General features: G+C 42.6%; 1 protein-coding gene across 2 annotated transcripts in view; it reads right to left on the reverse strand.

The window, feature by feature from the left end:
• Nucleotides 1-26,343, reverse strand: part of esr1 (estrogen receptor 1) — a 252,890-nt gene that overhangs the window by 214,310 nt on the left and 12,237 nt on the right. For both annotated transcript variants that reach the window (XM_048600892.1, XM_048600891.1), the window contains one exon: nucleotides 17,113-17,312. In XM_048600892.1, the coding sequence (XP_048456849.1) occupies nucleotides 17,113-17,312 (200 nt within the window). The remainder of the gene's footprint in view (nucleotides 1-17,112; nucleotides 17,313-26,343) is intronic.

Genomic DNA, 26,343 nt, shown 5'->3' on the forward strand with positions numbered 1-26,343 from the left:
GCTCCACACTGTGTTATCTCAGACTCCAGCATCAGCAGTTCTTACTATCTCCATCTAATAGGTCTGTCTAACTTAGAGACTATCTGTTCCTCATCAAACTTTCAACTTAAAACACTCAAATATTTAGTTTTTTTCTAATCCTGCCTCGATCGTTGATAATATTGGACGTACATAGGATATTGCCACTTATTTCTATTGTCCCAAGTGTAGCCATTATAGGATACTGTCATATATCCTAATTGCCCCTATTGGAGGTGATATGAGATATTATATCCTTTTCTGCTATTGGAGATATTAAAGGATATTGTCATGCATCCCCATTCCGTCTTTAGTCTAATGGGAACTCTAGGTTTTGACTAGCTTGGAGAGGCAGTTGTAGTGGTTTCAAGACCCATGAAAGGGAGTGGCATTCTTGACTGCTTCCCTATGGTTCCATACTATGAAGTCTTACCCCTTTTCTCTTCTCCCACAGAGAAGGTAAATTGTGCTGGAAGATGTGAACTTAATATTAACCTTTTCTCAATAGATTGGAAGCTGTAAATGAATTACATTTTTAAAACGGCCCCTCTTGAAGATTTGTAAAAAAAAAATGTGTTAAACAAAAGAAGGGAGTTAAAAAGCCGAGTAGGAAACATCAGAATTTGAAAGCTGGAAGACAGAATTTCTATCACTTTCCTCCTCACTTTAAAGGTGTATTTTATTCTGCAACTTCATGCTGCAGCCTCATCCCTTCTTTTTCAAAGAACTGAAGTAGTTTAACTCTGAGTAGACCCTGCGTTTGATATTAGGAATAAAATGAGCAATTTAATTATTGACCCAGAATTTGTTGCAAAATATAACGACATCTGATTGGCACACATCCTTGTTAACATATTAAGCAGACCAACAAATTGTGATGAGGAAGAGTTACCTTATGGATGGTGAATTAGCACAAAGTCAATCAATGATGAACATCACTTTGCCATTAGCTTCACAACAGTAACTTTTTGCACTTAACATCCTGTGAAATTGCTGTATTTGCATATTAACTGACTTAAAGTGCACAGTACATTTTAATCAAGTTTTTTTCCCCTTCTTTTTCCCTGATTTGACATTGACTTCATCCAGTTCTAATTCACTGTCCATCTCAGTCAATCTTCCTTCGTTTCTCCATATTACAATCTCATTGTTTTAACTGATTAACTGTCTCACTGCCTACCATGTGCCCAGTTGACCTCGCTGTGCCATTAGCAGTTGCTCAAGCAGACTTGTGGCAAAGAAATTTATACCCTAAATCTGTGCAAATAATTCTAACTAACAGGAAGGCTGCATCAAGCCCATACTCCAAGAATATCGAGCTGTTAGGTATTCTATTAACTTTCTTAATTTTGCTGCTTTTATTATGTATAGCAATGTTGAATGTAATAATGTATATACATATCTGACTTAACTATAAATATAAAAACACGATGAATCTTCCTGTTCTGGATCTGAACTGACTAAATGATGCTAACTGATCTGAATTTACAAACACTCAAGGTTAGTCCTTCATCCACGGCTGTCTTTCAGTCTTGAAGAAGTATCCAACAGCTTATTATCCCTGATCGATATTCCGTTGCACTTACTTCAATTGAAATAAATTTAAAGAGGAACTGGTTTAGGTCTATGATCCAAGATAAACCTCAGTCCTGAGCATCTGACAAAATCATGTAAATAGTTTCCTGTGGATGACCACTGCAGACAAATGTTATTTATCAATATTGTCTAGTTCGTGTCATTGCGATCACCCATAAGGGACAGTCAGCAGCTTAAGCTTTATTAGGAATCATTATTGTGTTAATAAGGTGATTGTTGTTATGTTAAATATTTCGGGAAGTGAATACAATTGATGCATAAAAAAGACCAGGCAGGAAACTTGACGTTTCGGGTCAGGACCCTTCTTCAGAAATTTCGGAAAGTTAATAGAAATTTCTGAAGAAGGATCCCGACCCAAAACGTCAACTTTCCTGCTCCTCTGATGCTGCCTGGCCTGCTGTGCTCCTCCAGCTCCACACTGTATTAACTCTGACTCCAGCATTGGCAGTTCTTATTATCTCTGATGCATAAAAAACTTGGTTGAATATAAAGCATAAATAAAGTCGTATTTGCAGATATGCTCAGACTCTTGGGGGATTTTATGTAGTCCTGCTTTGTCTCAATCATTTTGTTCTAATGTCAAAGTTAATAAACCAGTTAATTTAGCCTAAATATTCACTTAAGTATACTCGGTCAAATCAGATAATTAAGTGCCTTCAGGTAGGAATAGCTCATTGGTCTTGTGATTGAAATTTACAGATTGCCAAAGAGTTTACAAAATAAGAGGCATTGAACACCATTCAACTACAAAACAAGAATAAATTAATGAACAAAAATGGTGGTTTATCATGAAATACTTGCAGTACAATGCTTGTGCACATGAGACAAAGCCAGGAAAATCTACATGACTCGTATTAAGTGAAATGAACTAATTCAAAGAGTGACTTCCCAAACAGGATTATGATCCTTAGAAATACGAGCAAATGATGTTATCAATTGACTGGTGACCCTGCTTGTTCTAGTTTAAGACAGCTTTGGAGATCATTGGTTAAAAACTTTTGTGCCTGTAAAGATAATGTTCAGAGGAAAAAGAAGCACACTGAACAGTAACCTGGAGTCATTTATCCTCAAAATTATTTGGTAGAATTCACATGCACTTGATTGGATAAATTCCTTTAACTTTAATTTTGCTGCGACCTTTGTGTAAGTAGAGTTTTAAGTGACAAATTGATTGCAGCAAGTTTTAGAAATCCATGGATTTATGACACCATTGGTAAATGAAGGAATAAATAAAGAAAGGAGAAAGGGATTTTGGAGAATTACTAGGTTGTCATTACACAATGATATATTACTTTAAATTAATTAGACCTCTTTTCAAATCATTGCTTTTTAAATTTGTGTACGGCAAGTCGGAAACTGTTGGCATGGCAGCCAACTCCACCTCTCTCCACCCAAAGATTTCCACGTCCAATAAAGGAATTAATCCCTTACTACAACTTGCCAAGTTGCAAAGGCATAATCTATTCTGCTCAAGTGTCATGTCTTGAGTGGCTATTTACCAACCGTACTCCCTACAGTGACATGAGGAAATGGAGAGTTGATGAATGCATGCCATACAGATTAACTCATTCCAAGCTCTCGAGGTGAATTTGCTTTCTTTATTAGAGGTGACGATGATAGTTGAGACCACGACTAATGCACATGGGTGCAGTAGAAAGATGGATGACCTCAATAGTTGTCCGACCCACATGCATCACAATTCTCCCTCCCAAAGGAATAAGACTTGCTTCTTCCCCAAGCTGCTGAAGTATAGTATAAGGCAGCAGCTACAAGTTAGCAGTTGACATCAAGTTATGTGACTGCCAGTGTCTAAAAGGAGTTACTCTATGATGATCCGTCTCCCTGCTCTGTATATTGTTCAATAACAGTTCTGGTTACCAAAACCTGCTCCACGTCCATCACTATGCATACATATAACACATGGGATCTTCAGAATTACTGTATTAATTGCTCAGTGAAGTACTACAGATTACAAGGGAAAATAATGACCTCTTTGCTTTTTGTTTGTCTTTAAGCAGAGTTGCTTTAGTGATGATGCAAGTATTTTTTGAACAAGTTCTTTCGAAGTCTGGTATGCCATAGGTAACGTACAGCGAAATGTATTTATTAACGGACCTTATGGCTCTAACCTGCGAGTTAAGGTTGATCCAAATAAAACTGAAATTAGGGACTTAGACAGAACAACAGTTTCAATAATGGTGTAGGACCTGTAAACACATCTAAGTTAATTTGAAAGGTGCTGTCACTCTCAATGAACAAACTATGGGACTGGTAGAATGAGAAGCTTAGAACTTGGCCAACTGGCAAGAACTGGGTGTAGGGAAATATCCCTGAACTGAAGGCAATAGACCTAAGGCATCTCCAATATTGAGCCTTGAGCCCTCGGCAGCAGACTAGTGATCCAACTCTGACTGTTGGCAACATGTTCATTGTAGATATGTCAGAGGTGATATGATACACCTTTGGAGCAGGTGGAACTTGAACCTACGCCTTCTGGCTCAGAGGCAGGGACACTACTATTGCACCACAAGAACCCTGGAATATTAAATTTTACAATTTAGGTTCAGTATAAACAGATGGAGGGCATTAATTGGATGATTGCTTTATGGTAACAACACGATGCTAGTGATGCTAAGGTCAATCTCCATACTGGCTAGGGAATCCATCGTGATTCGAAGTGAGTACATTTCTTCAAGGGATCTTGTGGCACATTGGTAATGCCCCTATCTCTGAGCCAGAAGACCTGGTTTCAAGCCCCACCTTAGAATATGATTGTTATGGAGGTGTATTGCTATATAGTCAAATAAGTTAATTTAAGATATATACACATAAGAAAGACAGCACCACTTAAAACATGACATAGCACAGTGAGAGTGTCCCTACCACTAGGACAGAAGATCCAGGTTCAAATCCCACCTGAGGATGCGATGATTGTGCTGATGCCTTGTTACATTGAAACTGGACGAAAATTTTTATGTATAAACTGACAACTTTCCCATCTGGCAGAGTTGGGTGTCCTCCTTGGCAGGCTCTCTTTATGGGGGGGGTCTTCTTCTCAATCATCAAAGACTTGGCTGGAGGGGCTTGCACGCAGAAGGACCATGCAACTGTAAATGAAGTAGATTCATGGGCTGCCTGTGTTTTCTGCAGCCTTCAGGAGTCTGTGGTAGGTTGGGGGAAGTGGAGGTGCAGGGCAGAGGGTGATGGTAGTGGCAGTGGAGTTGCATCACTTTCATTACCGAAGAATGCTGCTCCTCAGATTTACCTTGCTCTTCAGCCCCATGCTCCTGACCTTTGGTGACCTTGTACAGAGAGCAGAGGGCAGTTTTGAGGACCTCCTCGTGGGTCTGCTCCTGGGGTTTGGCCAAGATGGCAATCAGCAACTCCAAGCAGCAGGTCATGGAGGTGGGTCATAAAAAACTTGCCACTCTCCTGAGGTCAATGCCCTGCTGGTCTTGAAGCAGAAATACTTGTACCCTTTTTGACTTCCATGACTTATGGGTACTGCAGGAGCTGGATTGCATTATCGGCCCCCAGAGCCATATTGTAAATTAAAATTGTAAGTTTCCTTCAGGTCTTTGTTTTTTTTTGCTACAGAGGCCATTTTAGGGGCTGTCACTTCTTAAATTGGGTAGATTTGGTACAATTGATTATTCATACGAGTGTAAAGAGAAATTTGTAAATTTAAGGGCTTCCTTCCTTTAAGTTGGTCCTTTATGATGAATTAATTTGGGGTTTCCAAAAGAATACTAAGGTACACTTGGGGTCTTTTGTTGTGGTAGCGTCCCTACCTCTGGCTGAGGAGGCCTGGGTTCAAGTCCAATCGGCTCCAAAGGAATGTTATAACACCTCTGAATGGGAGGGTGGGAAACTATGTTGTGAAGAAGAGATAGAGGCACCCCACTGTGATGTCAAAAAACGCACTGCACAAAATTAGATGTCGACCAGTATTAGCAAAATTGTCAGCAGGTTCTCTCACTGTTAAATTTGTATGCTCTGGGCTTGTTTTAAAGTACAGGTCTTGTGGTGTAGTGGTAGTATCCTTTCTTCTGGACCAGGAGGGCTGGTTTCAAGTCACACCTGCTCAAGAGGTATGTAGTAACATTGCTGAACACATTGATTAGAAAATATCTATAAAGGGATACTTTTGTTTGGATTGGGGATCATCATTTGACTGGACTGCATGGCCCTCTTCCACAGTAGGCGATGACCTAGTGATATTACAGATGGACTATGGGTATTACAGATGGACCATTAATCCAAAGACCCAGCTAATATTCTGTGCACCTAGGTTGAAATTTCACCATGGCAAATGCTGGAATTTGAATTCAATAAAAACCTACAATTAAGGGTTTAATGATGATCATGAAACTATTGTTGATTGTCAGGAAAAACCCATCCAGTTCACTAGATTTAGGGAAGGAAATCTGCCATCCTTACCTGGTCTGCCCTGCATGTGACTCCAGACAACAATGTGGTTGACGCTTAACTGCCCTCTGGGCAATTAGAGAAGGGCAATAAATGCCCATAAATGCCTAGCTAGTGACACTAACATCCTATGAATGAATTTAAAAAAGCTATGTTCAAGCTCAGGTGTCCTTGGAGAGGGAGCACATGGTGTCCATGGATAAATTCAAGTCCTCCTGAAATCATTGTTGGACAGTCTCAGAAACAACATTTTAATGTAATTTGATAAGTTTCCTTTAAAGTTTTGACTTTTCTTTACAGTGCTCCTTTGAGGGACTATAATTATTGTGTTTAATTAGTTAATTGGGTTTCAAAAGAGTACAAAGAGATAATTGGTGTCAATCATACTTTATTTCTGAGTCAGAAGCTTACGGATGTGTTGAGCATGTGCAGTGCTGAGGGAGTGTTACACTGTTACTGGTGTTGTCATCTGGATGACATGTTGGAATGAAGCCTATCCTGCCCAGCCTTCCCTACTGCAGTGGTTTATACCTTCATTTGACATGTAAAAGCTTCCTAGTGCAATCCTGGGTGGAAGCATTGCATTCATTTGTGCCCCTTTAAGGTACTGTTAATTTGTTTTTCGGTTCACTTAAATTATAAACGCATAAAGGTGGATAAATCCCCGGGACCAGATCAGGTGTACCCTAGAACGCTGTGGGAAGCCAGGGAAGTGATTGCTGGGCCCCTTGCTGAGATAACTGTATCATCGATAGCCACAGGTGAGGTGCCGGAAGACTGGAGGTTGGCTAACGTGGCTATGGGGGATGTGTTGGGAGCGAAGGAGGAGTGGATCAGGGTGTCCCAGAGGAAGGATGACAAGGGAGGGGAGGGGAATATGTGTCTGCCTAACATTAGTAATGATCTTGTTAAATGGCAGAGTAGGCTTGAAAGGCCAAACAGTCTACTCCTACACCAAATGCATAGTACAGCTACATCACTGGCATCCACACGACAATGTGGAAAATTGCCCAGGTAATTCATATCCACAGGACATATCAATCTAGCCCATTACCACCCCATCAGTTTACTCTCAACCATCAGCAAGATGATGGGGAGTATCATCAACAGTGCAATCTGGCAGCACTTTGTTCAGCTATAATCTGCTCACTGATGTTTAGCTTGGGTTCTGTCAGAACAACTCAGCTCCAAATCTAATTACAGTCCTTGTCTGAACAAGAACAAAAGACATGAGAGTGAGTGTCCACAACACCTAGACAGCATTTGACCAAGTGTGGCATCAAGAAGACTTATTGAAATTGAAATCAATGAAATTGGAGGGGTGCAGAAAATGTCAACTGCAGCAACTCACCAAGCTGTTTCCAAAGTGACCCCCCAAACCTATGATCTAGAAGGATAAGGGCAACTAGCTCAAAGGAACATGTCCATTTCCAAGGGCTCCTTCAAATCACCATCCTGACTTGGAAATTCATTGGCGTTTCTTAATCATTGCTAAAATACTCCACCAGCTAACAACAGCACCAAACATAACTTGCTCTTGATTAATACCTTTTAGACAAACAATATGCCAGGTAATATTCATCAGGTAATCAAACAATAATAATTGATAAGCCATCAAAGCAGATAATAGAAAATGTAAATAATAACATGGCTAATGAGGTGGGCAACACAGTAAGGAGTTGGAGAAACAAAATGATTCAGGAAGGGAATTGTAAGCTATTGGAGATGGATGGCTGAAGGTACAGCCATTAATGGTGGGGAGACAAAACAGGATAGAGTCAACAGAGAGCTCTGTGGGTTCGGAAGGCTGGAGGGGAGTTTCAGAGATGTGGATGGCACAGCTATCATATATTTTAAATATTGATGGGCTGGAAGCTAAGGTGTGTCAGCAAGGATCAAGTGATGCGTGAGCAACATTTTGTGTGATTTAGGACATAAACAGTATGTAAGGAAGTCAACCTGTCAAGGACTGGAATAATGATATTAATAATGGTTTTAGCAGCAGTGGAGCTGAGGCAGAAATGGAGTTGAATGACATTACAAAGTAAAAGTGGGAGGTCTTTGAGGTAATGTCCATCACGGGGTCAGAAACTCATCTCAAGTTTGATAGTTCCAGTTTCTTCCACAATCAGTAACTACAGAAGAAATAATGTGATTGGTTACAGCATGGAGTTTGAAAACCAGTTGGATAGCAGGGAGATTGAGAGACGTACTGGAGGGAGAGAGCTGGCTGTTATCAGCATGAGGGGAAGCTGGCTCATGTGCCTGGGTGGCATCGCTAAACCGTGGGAGGTATTGGACGAAGAGGTAGGAAGTCCTTGGAAGCCAACAGAGATGACAACACGGGGTGGGAGGAGAATACACTGCAAGAGTTTCCCTGGTTACAGTTGGGTATGCCTTAGTTGACCCAATCAAGGACAATTCTAGACACTTGGATAATGGAAAGGTAGAGTTGGAAGGCAATGGGTAAGTTTGGCTCTGTCAAAGTCTGCAACGAGACCGCAAAGAAAGACGGAGAATACTGCATCATGGTTGCAGCCACGAGGTTGCCATATGTGACTTTGGTTAATGCTGATCCTGTGTTGAGGAGAGAAAGGAAGTGTGATCTAACCGCACTGTGGGAGCACCTTCACTGCATTGACTACAATGGATCACAAAAAAAAGTTCCGTATGGTCTTTTCAGTGAGTCACAGAATGGTTACAGCACAGAAAGAGGCTATTTGACCGGTCATATTATGCCATCTTTCTGTGAGACCCACTCTTCAGCCCTTTTCCTAAGGAAGTCTTGTAGAAATTGGTAGTGTCCTGCCTGTGAACCAGAAGGTCCAGTTTGAATCTTCCCCTGGAACTTGATGGGCATTGGGAAAGAGCTTTCACATTGATGCTCTACAGTCATGATTCAGCCATGCAAATCCTTCCAACAGTCCACACCATTCTTCAAGGGGAGGAAGAGTGTCAAGATATATGAAACAGACAAATAAACCTTAATCCCCATGGGTAATTCTCTTTGAGGACCTTGATTGAATCTGCTTCCACCACACTCTCAGGCAGTGTATTGAAGATCCAAACCGCCTGCTGCTAAATGATAAAATGATTTTCCTCAGGCTACCTTTGCTTATTTTACCAATCACCTCAAATCGATGTTCCAATTCTTCTGCCAGCAGTTGCAGTGTTTATTTTTCCCTATCCACTCTGCCCAGACCCTTGATCATTGTGATCACCTCCATCAAATCTTGTCTTAATCTTCTGTTCTCCAAGGAGGACAATCTTCTCCAGCCTGTCCCATGTAACTATAGCTCCTCATGGGATTCATTCTTATCAATCTTTTCTGCACCCTCTCTGATGCCTTCAAGGACAGCAACAGAGAGGCAATAAATGTTGACACTGATAAAAATGCTCAAACCCAACTAGTGTAATGGCTGTTTGAATCTGCAGTCTGCTTATATACCACTTCTTAGCTACATAAACTTTGCTTTGGATCAGAAGTAAAGTTGCTTCACACCAAAGTCACACTGGGATTATCAAAACGCCTTTGGATACATTGTACCACAATGAACTGTTTCATCCGTCAACTTAATCAACTTAATGAGGATGAGCTGAGTTCAAGGAAGTAATAGCCTGTGACACACCCTCAAATTTCCAACATATGGAGACTCTTTAGAGCAGATTGTCAATGAGCAAGACAGGGTTGGACATTAGTTCCCCAAGAGATCTACACCTGGAAGATGTAACATGTCCCTTTCACCAAAAAGGTGTCACACTTAATCCGATAAAGAGTAAAATGGACAAGAATTGAACTCTTACCACAGAATGCACACAGCTGCAAACATTTCCAAAAATTAACAAGGACAGTGGGAGTATGAAAGCCTGATGATAGCTTTGAGACTATTCCTGTGAAATCTGCCAATAGCTTTGTTCTTTCTTTACTATGAAATAGATAAAGGACAAGGACTGTATAATTTGTAACACAGTGATACATGTGGCCATCTGTTAAATCAGGAAAGTGTGTGAAATCAAGTCCCAATTACACTTTTTTAAACTTTCTGGCTGTGGTTTTCCCAGGTTATAGTTTGCACTTTTCTTTGACTCTTCCTTCAGCAAATGCAGCCACCACCCAACCCCACTTTCCACCCAATCCCCCCCTCAATTGTCTTCATGGCTAATGTTTATCCCTCAATCGATTTTACCAAAAACAGCTTTACTGGCCAGGATTGCTGTTTGTGGGAGCTTGCTTTGCGCAAATTGATTGCTACATTCCTATAATCATAACAGTGATTACACTTCAACGATACTTCATTCGCTGTAAAACATTCTGAGGACGTTGTGAGATTGTGAAAGACAATATATAAATGCAGATCCTTTTTTATTTCTTTGGATGGGAAGAAGACAAAGTTGCTGTGTTTTGCAACTGTCTCTCAGGTCTCCCCAGACAGGGCCCAGGGACAGATCACACACAGGATTAGTCCAGTAGCGTTAAAGATACAAGAGTAAATGGAAGGAGTTTGGCCACTTTCCCTTTTAGCAGCACAAGCTGCCCTTGATTCTGGTAGTCAGTGATACAGCCTACTATTCAGATAGAGAGAGTACACACGGCATTGTGCCCATGACCACTGGATAATGAATGGCCTTGTGCTACCAGTTCTCAAGCTGTCTTGTATTTTAGCGAAGCCGCTGTGTCATGGCCATGCTGAACCTCTGGTCTTGAGCAGCTGCTTAATGATGTGGGGAGACAGGGATAAAAAAATCAAGTTTAAAGTAAAGCCAACTATTCGCTGCCTATCTTGGCAGTGATAGAATGGGATCACAAAATGTGTTCTCCACACAGAGTTTATTTACAAGGTCTCCCAAAACTCTTCAAAAAAGGTGATAGAATAACAGAGTGACTGTGAGAGGAAATTGAACATTAATTTATGGTCTCAATGCATCTACCTGTCAGTGCTATACACATATGTGGTTCATATTAACATGGTTATTGGATGATGTTGAAGGCACTTTCTCAATCAATCACCTTTATTACTAAATCAGAATGGGTTATAAGACTTACCCATCCACAGATTTTTATTGAGTGTTTTTTGCTGAACTGTATATTGCAAAGTTACTATTTGATTTTTTTTTTGGGAAGAACGGCAAGGAATGCTTAACAGTCAATAAAAGGTTTTGTAACCCACTTTTTATCAAATTTCTGGAGTATTATTGCTGCCACATCCATTCAGGCAAAGTGACAGACAGTATGCCAGCACACTCCTGTCTTATGCTTTGTAGGTGGTGGACAGTCTTTGGGAGCCAGGGGTGTGAGTGACTTGCCACAGAATTCCAGCACTTGGCCTGAATTTAAATGCAATTGTGTGGTTGGCCTGGCCAAGAGAGTTTGGTGACTACAGGATGTTGATTGTGGATTCAACAATGGTAGCTTTATTGATTATGAAAGGGAGATGGAATAGATACCCTTTTATTGAAGATGGTCATTGCCTGGCATTTGTGTGGCACAGATGTTACTTACCACTTATCAATCCAAGTTGCCCAAGTCTTGCTGCAGTAGATACGGACTACTTCAGTATCTGAGGAATCAACAATGGAAATCACACCATTTCTGTGCTACTGCTTAAGAAGCATGGCAGCTTTCCTAACTTACTTTCGGCCAACTTCACCAAAGTCAGAATAACTGATAACTTACTTTCATTATCTGTTTGTGGAGCTTTGCATTCACAGCTCCAAGCACCATTCTGTTCCCCTTTCATCCCTGTGCTCACTGAGCACATTGGCTCTCAGTCCAGGAAAGCCATTGGCAGAATTTTCCCTTCCCTGATGTGGCAAGAGAAATGGCGAGTTTGGTGACAAAGTTCAGTGAGAATAAAATCATCAGATTCTCAACGTTGATAAAAGTTTTCTCCTCAAACTGTAAATGGTGACTTGCTTGCCTTTCCTCGGAGCCGTTTCAAGGGTTGAGAATGAGAGAGTAGTGCTGACTTACAGTGTCTGAAATGGTGAGCAGCTGAGCTTGTAATAAACAGCCAGAAGAGACCTGAAGGTCTCACCAGGAGCATGCTCTTCCACCTCGCTAGCCAGGCGATTCCCTGAGAAATGCACCCAACGTTTGCAACATTAATGAGGTTAAAAGCCCAGAGATCATGGGGGAAAATTCACCCCCAGCTATGTTGGACTAGATGCCACTGAACTCACTTGCCTTCACACTTCAGCCGCAAGTGGGAACATTCAGCTGTCTAATCCCCTCTGTTATCTCTATAATCTTCTTCCCTACCCTACAGGAACTCTAAGTATTTTCTAACTCTGTGCTTCCTTTAATTTATACATGTGTAATTTCCTTCAATCCACCACACCTTAAACTCCGGAATCCCCTCCTTTCTGTCTGTCTGTCTCTCTCTCTCTCTAAATATTGTTCCTGAAAATCTAGCTCCTTTCCTCAAATCTCTTTATGTGCTTCCATGATGATTTTTGTCTTCAAATAATGCTCTTGTGCAGTGTCTCACTCCGATAAAGGGGCTATATAACTGCTAATTGTCCTTGTCACTCTGCTCAAACTAATTGCCGTGATTGCCTGCAGAGTGAGCAGAGACTTAGCAATCAGCCCTGAAACACTTGTAGATATGAGATAGTATTAATTACAAGCTCCTCCACAATTGCCCTTTCTGTGCCTCCCGCTCCAGGCCTGCTCAGCTCTGCTCCAGTCAGAGGGTGCAACCCTTCTGGCTTGGTCCTTATGCTGTTTTAATGAGGAGGAAGTGTCGATTGTGGGGGTTTGAACAGGCCAGTTTTCAAAAAAAAAGCATTGTGCCAGTCAAAAGCAAATCATTCATTACGTTTGTTAGTTTATTTTGGGACTAAAACTGGAACACAGACATTTTGCAATGTAGTTAAAGTGTTTCAATTGGCACACTCAACAGACATATGGAATGAAATTTCGGGCCTTTTATGGGGGAATGCCTGCCAAGACAGATAGACAAAGAAAGATGAGAAAGAAAGACACAAAAGGAATGGAGAATCAGATAAAGGGCCGGAGTGGGAGAACTGACTGCAGGTTTGGTCGGAAAGGTGGCTTCTGAGAAAGGTTTGGAGATTGGGAGAGGGGTAGTGAAGGGTAAAGTATTTCCTAAGGGCCGCTTAAAGCGTTGGCGTCATTGGAAGGGGCTGCAAAAAGGGAGGGTCCCAGTCAGAAGAACTATAGTGGGATCAGGATGGAAGAGGCAGCTGGGGTGAGACTATGCAGGGCTGTGGGTTGGGAAGGGTGCGGGGGAGAGACAAGTAAAAGGATTTCAGAATCAAACAAGCCGATTCAGGACATGTAGATAGTGTAGTTCAGCATGGATGTGGTGGGGTGGGGTTGAGGGGGGATGGGGAGCGGTTGGTGATGGCTGAATGTGAGGTAGTGCTAGAAGGGAAACTTTTCTTAAGGAAAAGCTTCTTAACTACTCTACAAAAATAGCCGCAATCTGGAAACAAATAAGTTAACTTCTTTGAAGGGAGGCCGGTTCAAAGACTATCATAAATCAGCACAAATTATACATAGTACAGCAATAGCATTTCTGAGGCCTCTTCTTTTTTTTTAACGTTATAATTGCCTCATTAAGTGCCTTCATGTTTCACTTTTGCTGGCTATCCCTGGCAGGAACTCGTCCGGCACACAAGCTGTTCTCTCCCACATCAAGGTCAGACAAGCTATCTCATCTCTACTAACAACAGTGACTGCATTGCCATGAACAAATCAATCTTATTACTCCTTCAGCATTGTGTGAAGTAAATTCCTACTGGAACAATGGCCTCCACAACCCTGCCAGCCTCTCAAACTGGTTACATCAGTTAATCCTGAAATGCTGGAATCGACAAACATCAGCCCATCTCAGCACCGCATGAGGCTTGTACTTTTATGTCAAATCCTGGTCGCTCTTTATACTGAGTCATTGGGCAACAGCCAATGTTAAAATCACTGTCCAATGGTTTCACTGTCCATCAGGTAGGACCAGTCTCGCTGTTGTAGAGATTTACACAACGTATAGAAATTGCTCGGAGGATTATAATGAGTAACTTCACTGGTGTTGGAGTTTGCAACGGATGCAGCTACACTGCATGGTTTAACTCTGCTACCTGCTACATTCTAGCACCTGTTTCAAACAATAAAGAACCCCAAATGTGGCATTGATCCAAATGCATCAGGTCAGATTGCAATGTCTTAGCCTTGCCTCTGGTTACTATATCCATCAGCTGATTTCATTCAACCAAGGGGACTCCACTTCCTGGAGATGCCAGAAGCCAGAGAAAATCCGCATTGCACTATTGGAAAAGCAAAGGCATTCTCCTTGTGTCCTGGGCACAGTGATCTCTTAAAAGGAGAAACAGGCAATCTCATTGTCACATTGCTGTTTCTGGGAACTTTGCCTGCTATGTTACAACAGTGACTGCATTTCCAGAATATTCTTCGTGAGGTGCAAAGAACTTTAAGACCGCAATTTTATTTTCCTTTATTTCTACTAGAATGAAGCTGCTTGCTGTAGAAGCCTCATCAATGTGAATTCCAAAAAGAAAGGCAAGTGCTCGGTCATAACTATGGACACTTCACTGAGCTGCACAGTGTTACAGTGAAAAAATATCAATGACTCAAACAAGATGTGTCAACAGAATAAGGATAATTATTGCATTTAGCATTACGATTAGGATTAGGATTACCCCAAACCCAAATGCTGGTGCAGTGTACGCTGTGGGAGCACATTGAGAAAAATCACAACCGTGAAACTCAGTATTGAATGCTGTAAAATTTATGCTACAGTGTGGAAGACTGAGAAAGGAAATTAACTCACCATTAGAGTGACCTGTCAACAGAGAGAAAAAAAAGCTAAACTTGTCAGAGCAATCAGACAGTGATAATATGGTGCCTGAATTCAAATAATTTGATTATGAAATGGAGGAGCAGGAGAGGACCAGACAGCCTGTTGTCCCATTTAATTACAGCAAGACAAAAATCTTCATTTCAGAGATTTTTTGAGTTACTCGAAGCGAAGCTTAGCTTTTACAATATGCAAAAGATGATTTTTTTTAGCTGAGTTACTCATGTTGGATTTAACTGATGAATGTTTCAGATCATTGAAGCAGGCCATTCAGCCCACACCAACCTGCAAAGAGCATCTGATCCAGACCAACTCCAACCCTGTATATCCCATGGCTAACCCACCTAGCCTACACAATTTCCCATGGCCAATCCACCTAAGACACATGTCTTTGGACTGTGGGAGGAAACCAGAACAAACCCACACAGACACAGGGAGAATGTGCAAATTCCACACAGACAGATGCCCGAGACTGGAATTGAACCCATGTTCCTGCTGCTATGAGCCTGCGGTGCTAACTGCTGAGCCACCAGGCCATCCCAGATGTTGACTGCAATCCTATGACCTCCCTGCCCTCTGGCTGGATGCAAGTCATCAGGCGGGACGGTATTTCTCCCCCATCCCACCTCCTTCACAATGAAGTCTGCCTAAGTACTGCGATCCAGCAACAATACGGGCCCTTAGGTTGGGTGTCGTACAGGCAGCAGTCTCCGCCTTTCGGTCCCTGAGAGGAGCTAGACCCTGAAAAGAGGTGACAGCAGGTTCTCTCTCAGCCCTTCAGCCAACAGCCAGACAGTCACCTCCACAAGACCGTGCCTGTAGAATTCCACCTCTCCCTCTGATGGCTGCAACTGTTTCCAACTAGAAATCTCAGTGCCAACTTCTCTAGTTTTCCAGAAAGGAACTGTATCGAACTTTACGTCTAAAGGGGATGGATTGAAAGCAGGAACAGGGTGCTGATTTGGCACAGTGGGCTCAAAGCGCTGAATGATCTACTTCTGCTCCTATTTTCATTGCAACCTGAAATGGACAACAAATTTTCACCTCCTCACAATCTGACAACAGTTGTTACTTTTTAAGAAAGAGACTGGAGTGAGTGAAATGTGGTGAGATCAGAGGTCGGGAAGAAGATGTGGCGCACAGTGGCCATGAAGGGATTAAAGATCCAGATCGACACAAATACATAGACATAGAAAATTAGAGTAGGCTATTCAGGCTTTCGAGCCTGCTCCGTCATTCAATATGATCATGGCTGATTGTTGAACTCAGTCCCTGTTCTCATTTTCTCCCCATATCCTTTGATCCCTTTGGCCCCAAGAAATAGATCAAACTCCTTCTTGAAAACATTCAATGTTTTGGCCAGATATGATGAGAATTTCAAATTGGTGCAGGAGCTAGTAGGTGAATTGGCCATGCTAACTCGTCCATAGTGCCCAGGGATGTTTAAGTTAGTTGTGTTAGACATGGGAAATGCAGGGTTGGGAGAATGGGCCTGAGTGGGATGCTCCTTGGAGCTGTTGGACTGAATGGCTTGTTTCCACACTAGGGATTCTATGATTCTATAACTTGGTGAGGACAGGGGGTGACAGAATAACAGGTCTAGACGTAGTTCTGGAGAGAAATTTCTGCACTTTATAAATGGAACATGAGTACACCCTGAGCAGCAGACGTTTGCACAGAATGTGGTGAACAGAGTAAGAAAAATTGGGAGCACCAAACAATCAATCCTTCCTGAGAAACAACTCCTTCCTGCACTACAAATCACTTGCTGCGAAGATTGTTCAACAATTACTCCGTGCCTGTTGGGCCACGCAGTTCGACTCAATGCAAAAAGCATCAGCAATTTCAGAAATCATCCTTGTCTTCACAACATTCGGATTCTGTGAGGCTCGCGTGTGAAATCGAGTCTGAAAGCCAAGGTCTCCATTAAAGAACGTTAGTCAGACCATGATTAAACACGGGGAAATCAATTTGCCAAGCAAACACCGCTGTGTAACATCATAATGAAAACAGTACTCAATGGGATTTGCTAATGGCTGATCAGTGGCTATGATTATGGCTGTTGTCAAGGCAATGGCTGCAATTGGACAATAATGGAAACACATCCTGATTTATCCAACACAAACAAACCTTCTACAAAATGACACAGGTAAGATTGAGCAAACTGGCTGTCCTTCTCATTCCTCTGTTACCATGACAAGTAGGTACCGATAGATTATAGCCAGCTCGTTACCTTGAATGCTTCTCTTAAAAAAGGCTTTACAGCCTTCGCATGACCAGACTCCATAGTGATAGCCCGAGGCGTAATCACTGCACACCGCACAGTACCGTGTCTCCTTGCTGGATTCTAATGTGCCCGCAGACGGGCTGCTTTGCTCGCTGGTGCTGGAGAGGTGATCGTTCACTCGCTGGCGTCTGTTGTCACTGTTAATTCTGTGGAAGGACAGCAAGAGTGGAAGGACAGGGTGAGACACAGCGCCTGAGCAAATGCAACAAGTCCCCCGGGACGGTGTTCCCATCTCACACCCAACATGTTGCTGGAACATGAATCAATCTGTTACGTAGGAACACAGGGTCAAGCCTAGTCCATTTGGTCCATCCAGTGCACCCCAGCATTTAAGGAGACCGTTGACTCTCAACCCCACATTTCTGTCTGCGCACCACAACCCACGATTTCCTTGTCTATCAAAAATTGGTGTAACATAGCCTGGATAAATGAAATAATCCAATCTCCACTTCTTTCTGGGGAAGAGAATTCCACACTCTAACAAGTCTTTCAGAGAGAAAACAAGAGTCCTCATCTGCCTTAAAAGGGTGATCTCTTATTCATAATTATGTCCCCTTGTGTTAGACTCTCCCACAAGAGGAGACATCCTCCATGTATCCACCCTCTCCAGTTCCCTCTGGATATTATGTTTCAATAAGATCACCTCTCATTTTTTTCCAATGGGTTTAAGGCCTGTTCAACCAATCCTTATAAGATAAGCCTATCATTCCAGGAATGAGTTGAGTGGACCTTTTCAGAACTGCTTCCAAAGCAATTATATTTTTTTGCAAATAACGAGATACAGATTGCACACCGTACTCCTGATGTGGTCTGCATACCACCTTGTACCATTGAAGTAATCTTCTTTTCTATTCTCCTTGCAACAATCAACAACATCCCAGGTGCCTTCCAAATCACAAGTACCCACATACCAACGTATCAGGATATCCAGATCCCTCAGTACTACACCCACAAGTTCTGCAATTTCCTCTTCATTAAATAATATGCTGTTTTTCTATTCTTTCTACTTACCCAGGTTATATTCCACCTGCCAGACCTTGCGTCATTCATTTGACCTCCCTATATCCCCTTGCGGACCCTCTACTTTCTCTTGACAACAAAATTTCCTATCTATCTTGATGTCATTGATAAACATGGCTACCACATGTTTGGTCCCCTGATCTAAACAATCGGTATAGATTGTCAATAGTTAAAGACCCCATATTAATTCCTATGGCAGCGTGCTAATTGCATTCTGCCAAACCAAATTATCCATTTATCCCATATCTCTAGCTTCTGTTAATTAACAAATCCATCATGCATATTAATATGTTGCACACTGTACCATGTGCTTCTATTTTATGTACTAACCTTAGATCTGGTACCTTATCAAATTTCTCTTGGAAATTTAAGCTCATTACATCTATAGAACAACGAAGGATGAGAGGTGACTTGATAGAGGTGTACAAAATGATCAGAGGTACAGATAGAGTGGACAGCCAGAGACTTTTTCCTGGGGTGGAGGTAGCTATTACGAGGGGGCATAGTTTTAAAGTGAGTGGAGGTAGATATAGGGGAGACGTCAGAGGTAGGTTCTTTACTCAGAGTGGTAGGGGCATGGAATGCATTGCCGGAGAGGGTAGTGGAGTCGGCCTCATTAGGGGCATTTAAGCAGCTATTAGATAGGCATATGGATGATAGTATAAGGTAGGGGTGGAGGTTAGATATAATTTAGGATTAGGGTAAAAGTTCAGCACAACAGAGTGTACGTAGGGCCTGTACTGTGCTGTACTGTTCTATGTTCTATCCTCTATGTACTGCGAATGCTACTTTGTCAAAAAAACTCTAGTAGATGAATTAAATACAATAGGAAGAATCTTATAGGGGCCTGAATGATGTAGGCTGGAGTGTGATTTGTGGCAGAATCCTGCAAGAAATCAGATGAGACTCATCTCAATGTCTGGGTGCAGCTCACTGTGTCTTTTACGTATCTGGCAAGTGGCAACATGAATTCCTCTCTAAGCAGCACTGAGTTCTCCATTAAGGGTGATTGTACAGTGTTTAATGACACAAAGTGCCTCAGCTTCCTACCTTACCAAACAAACCGAACAAATTGGAGATTGAGAATTCAAGGCGGGTACCCGCTGATTTCAGCTCATTGCTGGCCCCAAACAGCCTCCAAGGCATTCACTGCCAAACAGCATCTCAGGGCACAATCCATGTGCACCAGCTGCACGCAGCCACATCCACAGATACTGGCATCCGACATTTGCCAACACCTCATATCCACTTGCTTAGGAAGTACAGTCTTACATTGCAGGGCGTGCGAACAACTAGCAATGAAATGCAGTTTCAAGGACGCTTTAGACACAAGGGCAAGTGACCAGCTCGTGGTTGCATCTCAGGGTTGCTTGCTTGTTCCCTTAACACTCACTGATTTCTCAGTCATTTAGTGCCTCCTCGAATGCTCACACCATCCACGCCATGCCATGCCTGTTAGCATGTTGGCACTTCAACCAGAGCCAAAGGCTGTCAGTATTGATGTTCTCCACTCCACAGATGCACAGACAGGCTGATTGTCAGCAGGGATCTGTCTAGCATGGGTGTCACATTGCTTTACAGCACATAGAGACGTCAATCTAACGCTAAGTGCATGTGCCAGTTGCCTGTGCAGCAGAACACTGCATATTCATTGAACCAAATGGCCAGATTAGAAAGAGGGTGGAGTTTAGTCCTCAGTCCTCTCCAGGATGCAGAGAAGGGAATGCTGTCAATCAAGGGTCCTGGTCCTGTCAGTCATAGCCACAACTTGCACACAGTCCAGGGGCTTGGTCACAGCATGGTCAGGGGATATGTCCAACTGGAGTCCAGATAATGGTCAGTTGTGTAGGGCCATCATAAGCAGAAAGGGGAATGTGTATTCGCAGTCAGATACAGTCATCAAGGGACTGCTCAGTCATATCTAGGGACTGCTCAATCAAAGTCAGTTGGAGTTCTGGGGGAATACAGTCCTGGGGACTCGTGCATTGATCACTGAGGAGGGTGCAAGGGAAGCCAGTCGGAGTAGTGGGTCTCTCACTGCCAAAAGGAGTGGGGGAGTCAAGGCTGGGGAGAAGAAGGCAGAGGCATGTATAGAGGTGGGGACAAGGCTGGTGATGGGAGAAACTCAAGTCGAGCTATTGACAGGGACCACCACCATGACCTCTATAGGCAGAGAGTAAAGGATCGGGGTGGGCATCCTTAAGATGTAATGCCATGGTTCATTGGGCAGGGAGGACAATTACAGGCAAAGCTCAACATAGTGGCTCTCCACATTGGAAGGATAAGTAGAAATGGGCTGTTGGGGTCATGCGTAGAAAAATGGGACATAGAGGCACTGAAGGTGTACCTGGCAACCAGTGAAGTCTGATGATAATGGTATCCATCGTGAGCCGCCTTCCCTGCCAACACTTGCCTTTCTCTCGATGCTACAGCATCTGGAAGTGGCTTGGACAAGTTCCAGGATCGGCTGAGTCAGTGTCACTTTGATGGGCAAAAGTGCAGGATCCACATCTATTTGACACTGCAACATCAAAGGGGCGGATACATGAAGCATGTGTTTGCAAACTCAAGCTACATTTCATTTCCAATGATTTTATCGAATGCCTGCAGAGTGAACGTGCTTAGGCTTCACATATGGGTCAAAGGTGATTTACACCATGCCTTTGATGCTTGCGAATCAAACATTGCTGTCTCAATGATACAGAAATTAGCAGCAATGACTTAAAATGAGGTGACAGCTGGCCAAAAGCTTCCTGTCTGTGAAACCTCCAAAGGTGGTTTGGGATGAAGAGCAGCTCACTTCACCATAATAGGCTCTACTGAATGTAATGAAAAAGTGAATGATTAATGTGGGTCTGGAAAAGGAAAGGGATTGGAGCGCAGGGCTCTCCCTTTTGTGTAATGTGGTGGTCACTCAGTCCAAGCATCACCAAGTTGGCATGGAGGCTGTGCCCAGGGCTGTGGTAGAGCACACAATGAGGCTACTGAAGACGCAGTTCGGCAACTTGGAGCAGTCTAAGGGGGTGGGGGTATTGGGGAGGGGTTTCCTCCATTGTAGTCCAGACAAAATGTACCTCACCATTCTGGCATAGTATGCTCTGCATAATCGGAGTAAGCAAGGTGGTGACGTGTTGGGTGCTGAGGAATCAGGAGAATGGGAGCAGTCTTTCTCTGAGGAGGATGAGGACATTGAGGCAGAAGAATCTCTCCTTCCACGTGACAGATCTCAGCCAAGTTGGGTGCATCTAGCCAAACAGGACCTGGTAGACACCTGGTTCCTGAGCAAAGCAGACCATCATTAACTGTAGATTAGTCCTTGCTCCCCATGTCAGCATTTTGGGAAGAACTACAGCCTCTACTCGTTTTGTTTGTGACTACTTGTGCTGTCTGTAAATAAAAACTCCTGTTTGGAATTGTCTGCTTACTTGCCTGTGCCTGATGTTCCCCTACTGGACAGTAGCAAGCTGTGCATATTCCAGGTGGGCATTGGGGTCAGGGTAACAGTGACATAGATAGAGTGCTTAAATGTAACGTAACTAAGGACAGATAAAGCGTTTGGCCTGGTGGTTAAATGGCGACTAGGGTGAGAGAATGGGATTGTGCAAGGAAGTGTCAGCCATGCTGGCCATGAGGGGTGTGGATTTATGGCTGCTTTGCCATCATAATGCCAGCGAGGAACAATTCCAGATTGCCAATGATTGTCCAGGCGCACAGTGGGCCTCATAAAGATGGCATGGTTTGCTGGTCTTCTGGCAGACATCTGCTGAGTGGTGAGTTGTTCTGGGAACGGGGTGTGGTAAGATGATGCCAGGATCAGGTAAGAGATTCACCTTAAGAGCAGGATGGGTATTTAATGAGGCGAGTTTTATAAGATACAGTGAGGAAACTTGCCAGCCTCATGATGAAAACTCCTCTAAAACGCTTGACACAACAGGCACTTGGCCAAAAAAAAATGTAAAATCCAGTCCAGAATCTCTTTCACAAAGCAGTGTTGGCTCTATCGGATTACATTGTGATTTTCTAAGCATCCTGCCATAACCTCGATAATAATGGATTCCAGAACCTTCCTTATGACAGATGACTTATGGTTTCCTGTTTTCTGCCTCCCTCCTTTCTTGAATAAAGTTGTTACATTTGCTATTTTCCGATTCCCTGGGATCCTTCCAGAATCACAGGAATTTTGGAAGATTACAGTAAACGTATCCCTGATCTGCACCGTTCACTGTTTTAAGACTCCAGCTTGTAGGTAATCCGGACCTGGGCACTGCTGTTTAATTTTGTAAGTCTTGACCTCCTGCTGTTCAACTTTTGCCCAATTTTGAATGGATTTATCATTGCGGCCAAGAAGCATTGTGACGTAACAGTGAAACAGCCCTAAATTAAATGGAAATGACAGGTAAAAATTATTACACAAATCGGCAGAAGATATTATCAATTTTCACAACACCATATGAGGCCATTTGGCCCATTGTGCTGCTGCCAGCACTTGGAAAGAGCTATCCAGTTAGTTCCTGTTTTTTCAAGTCCCACTCATGTTTCCATCTCAAGTATGAATGTTACTGTTTTTAGAGTCATAAAAAATGGACTATCAGCATTCAACTGATTCGAATACCTACATGGGCTAAAAATGGATTAATAGAGGAGAAATAGTGACCTAACATGGCTGCTGTGGTCACCTGACCAGGTTGAGTCAAGCTCAAGAAGCCCATCAGTGAACATGGGCAGTTTAAGCCAAAGTTAACATAGTTATAAAAGACACTGAAACTTAGATCTGTGTCTCCCAATGATTCATACCATTTTTTGGAAGTTTATCATTGATATGAAAGGTTATCTGTGGAGTATTCAGCTTAGAAGTAGAGTCAGGAATACCCAAATGGACCTTGATTAACAGCTGCTTCAGAGCAGCAGAACAGAGACCAGGAAAAATGGGTTTCTGAGCAAGAACTGGAAGATGCTATCTCTGCCTCTCTCTCTACACCTCAAAAGTCAGTGCCTGGTTCAAAAGCAAATTGGAAAATCCATTGCTCACTGAGAAATCAAGGTTATATGTGAGCTTCGTGACTTCTGAGGGAACAGGACAACTGTTAGGACCCAGATTTCACTCTTGCAGCTTAAGGAATCTTTAAAAAGTCTCTGACCTGCAACTGCTGGTACCATCCTGTCTGTATAGACTCTCTGCTGCTCTCCTCCATCTTTTGAGTTATTACCTTGTGTTTGTGTCTGTATCTAATGTCACATTTACTTGTTCTCAAGTTTAATACGTAACAAAACTTCATGCCCTATCACCTAAATATACCTTGGGCTTGGCTCTCCTTCATTTTTTCAAAATCTGGTTAACCAACTTTAATGAACTGTGATAGTTCCATGCTAAAAAAGAAACAAAAATATCTTTTGTGGCTGACTGAGAGGTTTTAAAAAGGAGGGACTCAATCATCCCCCTCAGCTGAAGAGAACACAATGGAATCTATGCTTGCATCATGGCTAGAAGCAAGATAATTGCAGCAATATGTTCCACATTGTACCAACACACCACATAAAGGAAATTGTCAGCATATTGCTGTGGATTCTATGACCAATTGCTATAAATGTATGACTCCTGATTACTAATCATCCTGTCTGTCAAATGGTTTCTCCCATTAAACTCCATCAAAACTCTTCCAAAATTACAAATTGTTCATCTCAATTAGCCCATGTTGGTGTTTACCCTCCTCACAACAAAATAGTCTAGTCTAAACACATTTATTTGCTCTGTTCCCATATCTCCTCAGCACCTTTGCTTTCACATTTCCAATCAAATTTTGAATATGGACGTAGTTTCTACCTCAACCACTAATGCCATAGTGACTTGAAAAACCAATGGATCAGATCAAAGCTCTGCAGTTCCGCCAAATCCAGTTGTGAATGGTGGTGGACAATTTAATGGCTAACAGGAAGTGAAGGGTTTACACTATCTCGGCAAAGGAAATATCAGGGCAAAGGACAAAGCTGAAATATTTACAACTATCTTCAGCCAAAGGTGCTAAATGGCTGATTCATCTTGGCCTCCTTCTGAGCTCCCCAGCATCAAAGATGCCAGTCTTCGGCCAATTCGATTCACTCCATGTGATATCAAGAAACAATTGGAAGCACTGGAATGCTCAATGGCCATGACAGTATTCCATCAATAATACTGAAGATTTGTGCTTTAGAACTAACCGTGTCCCTAGCCAAGCGGTTCCAGTTCAGCTACAAAGTCTATTATTTACCCAGCAGAGTGGGAAATTGCTCATGGTATGTCCCATCCACAAATAACAAGACAAATTCAACCCAGCCAATTACCATACAATCAGTCTACTCTCAATCATCAGCAAAGTGATGGAAGGAATTGTCAATGGTGCCATCGAGCAACACTTGCAGAGGATTAACCTGTTGTCTGACACTCAGTTTGTTAGAGCCACTCAGTCCTGACTTCATTACAGCCTTGGGCCAAACATGGACGAAAGAACTGAACTCCAGGGGTGAGGTGAGAGTGACTGTGCCTGACATCAAAGCTGTGTTTGATTGAGCGTGGCACTGAGGAGCCCTAATAAGACTGGAGTCAATGACAGTCAAGAGGAAATTTCTCTGTTGGTTGGAATCATACCCATCACAAAGAAGATGGTCATGATTGTTGGCTGTCAGTCACTCTCAGCTCCAGGACATCTCTGCAGGAGTTCCTCAGGACAGCGTCCTAGGCACAACCATCCTCAGCTGCTTCGTCAATGACCTTCCCTCATCATAAGGTCAGAAGTGGGGATGTTTGCCAATGATCGCACAACGTTCAGCACCATTCACAACTCCTCAGATGCCAGAGCAGTTCATATTCAAATGCAGCAAGACCTGGACAATCCTGGCTTTGGCTGACAAGTAATGTTTGTATTGCACATATGCCAGGCAATAACCATCTCCAGCAGGAGAGGATCTAAACATTGCCCCTTGATATTCAATGGAATTTCCATTGCTGAATCATCCACAACTACATCCTGGGGGAATACCATTGTCCATAAAATGAACTGGATATAAATGCTGCAGTTAAAAGACCAAGTCAGAAGCTAGGAACTTATGTCGCAAGTAATGCACCTTTTGTTTCCCCAGTACAGTCCTACAAGGCACAAGTCAGGAGTATGGTAGAATACTCTTCACTTGCCTGGATGAGTGCAACTCCAACAATACTCAAGAAGCTTGACACCATTCAGGGCCAAGCAGCCCGCTTGATTGGGACCACATCCACTACTTCAAAATGCCCTTCACCACTTGCATAGTGGCAACAATGTGTACCATCTACAAGAAGTAACTCATCAAGCTCCCTTTGACAGCACTTTCTAAACCTGCAAAGTCAGCACCTACAAAGACCAGGGCAGCAGGTCCAATGGTACATCACAACCTCCAAATTCCCCTCAAAGCCACAAATCATTCTGATTTGGAAATATATCACTGTTCTTTCGCTGTTACTGAGTTGAAGTCTTGCATCTCACTTCCTAACAACACTGTTGGTGTCCCTAAACTCCACAAACTACAGTGGTTCAAGAAGGCAGCTCATCACCACCTTCTCTTGGGCAGTTAGGGATTGCCAATAAATGCTGGCATTACCAGCAGTGCCCATTTCCCATGAATGTACAAATGAAAACTCCCACAGATTCACAATTGTGTGTGAAGACAGATGGAAGTTAATGCATTGAGTGGTGATAAACTTTGGCAGAAGAGATAGGGAGAGCTCTATAGACTTAAGGGTGGAGTCATAAAGCATGTACCAGACAGAGGGATCTTTGGAGATGGAGGGACATTTGAGAGCGGAGTACAACAACAAAGTCATTTTTCTGAAACTTTCTGAAACATTCGTAAGGCCGCAACTAGAACACTGCATTCAGTTCGAGCCATGACACTTTAGCAAGGATGTGAGCATTCTTGAAATCACATCAAACATTAGGCATTATGTTCTAAATAGCTATCATATGACATTGTAAACATGTCCCGGTTTTTAAACATGTCAATTATTTTAAACTATTATATTCTGATTCTATCAGAACATCTGTTGCTGAAAACAGAGACATGTCATTGAAGGTTTTCAATTTGCACTCGTCAGAATAGATGCAAGAATGCTAAATTTCAAAGATAACAAAAATTTATACTGCATGAGAA

This window comes from Rhincodon typus, chromosome 9 (genome assembly GCF_021869965.1).
Source record: "Rhincodon typus isolate 14 chromosome 9, sRhiTyp1.1, whole genome shotgun sequence".
Taxonomy (NCBI): Eukaryota; Metazoa; Chordata; class Chondrichthyes; order Orectolobiformes; family Rhincodontidae; genus Rhincodon; species Rhincodon typus.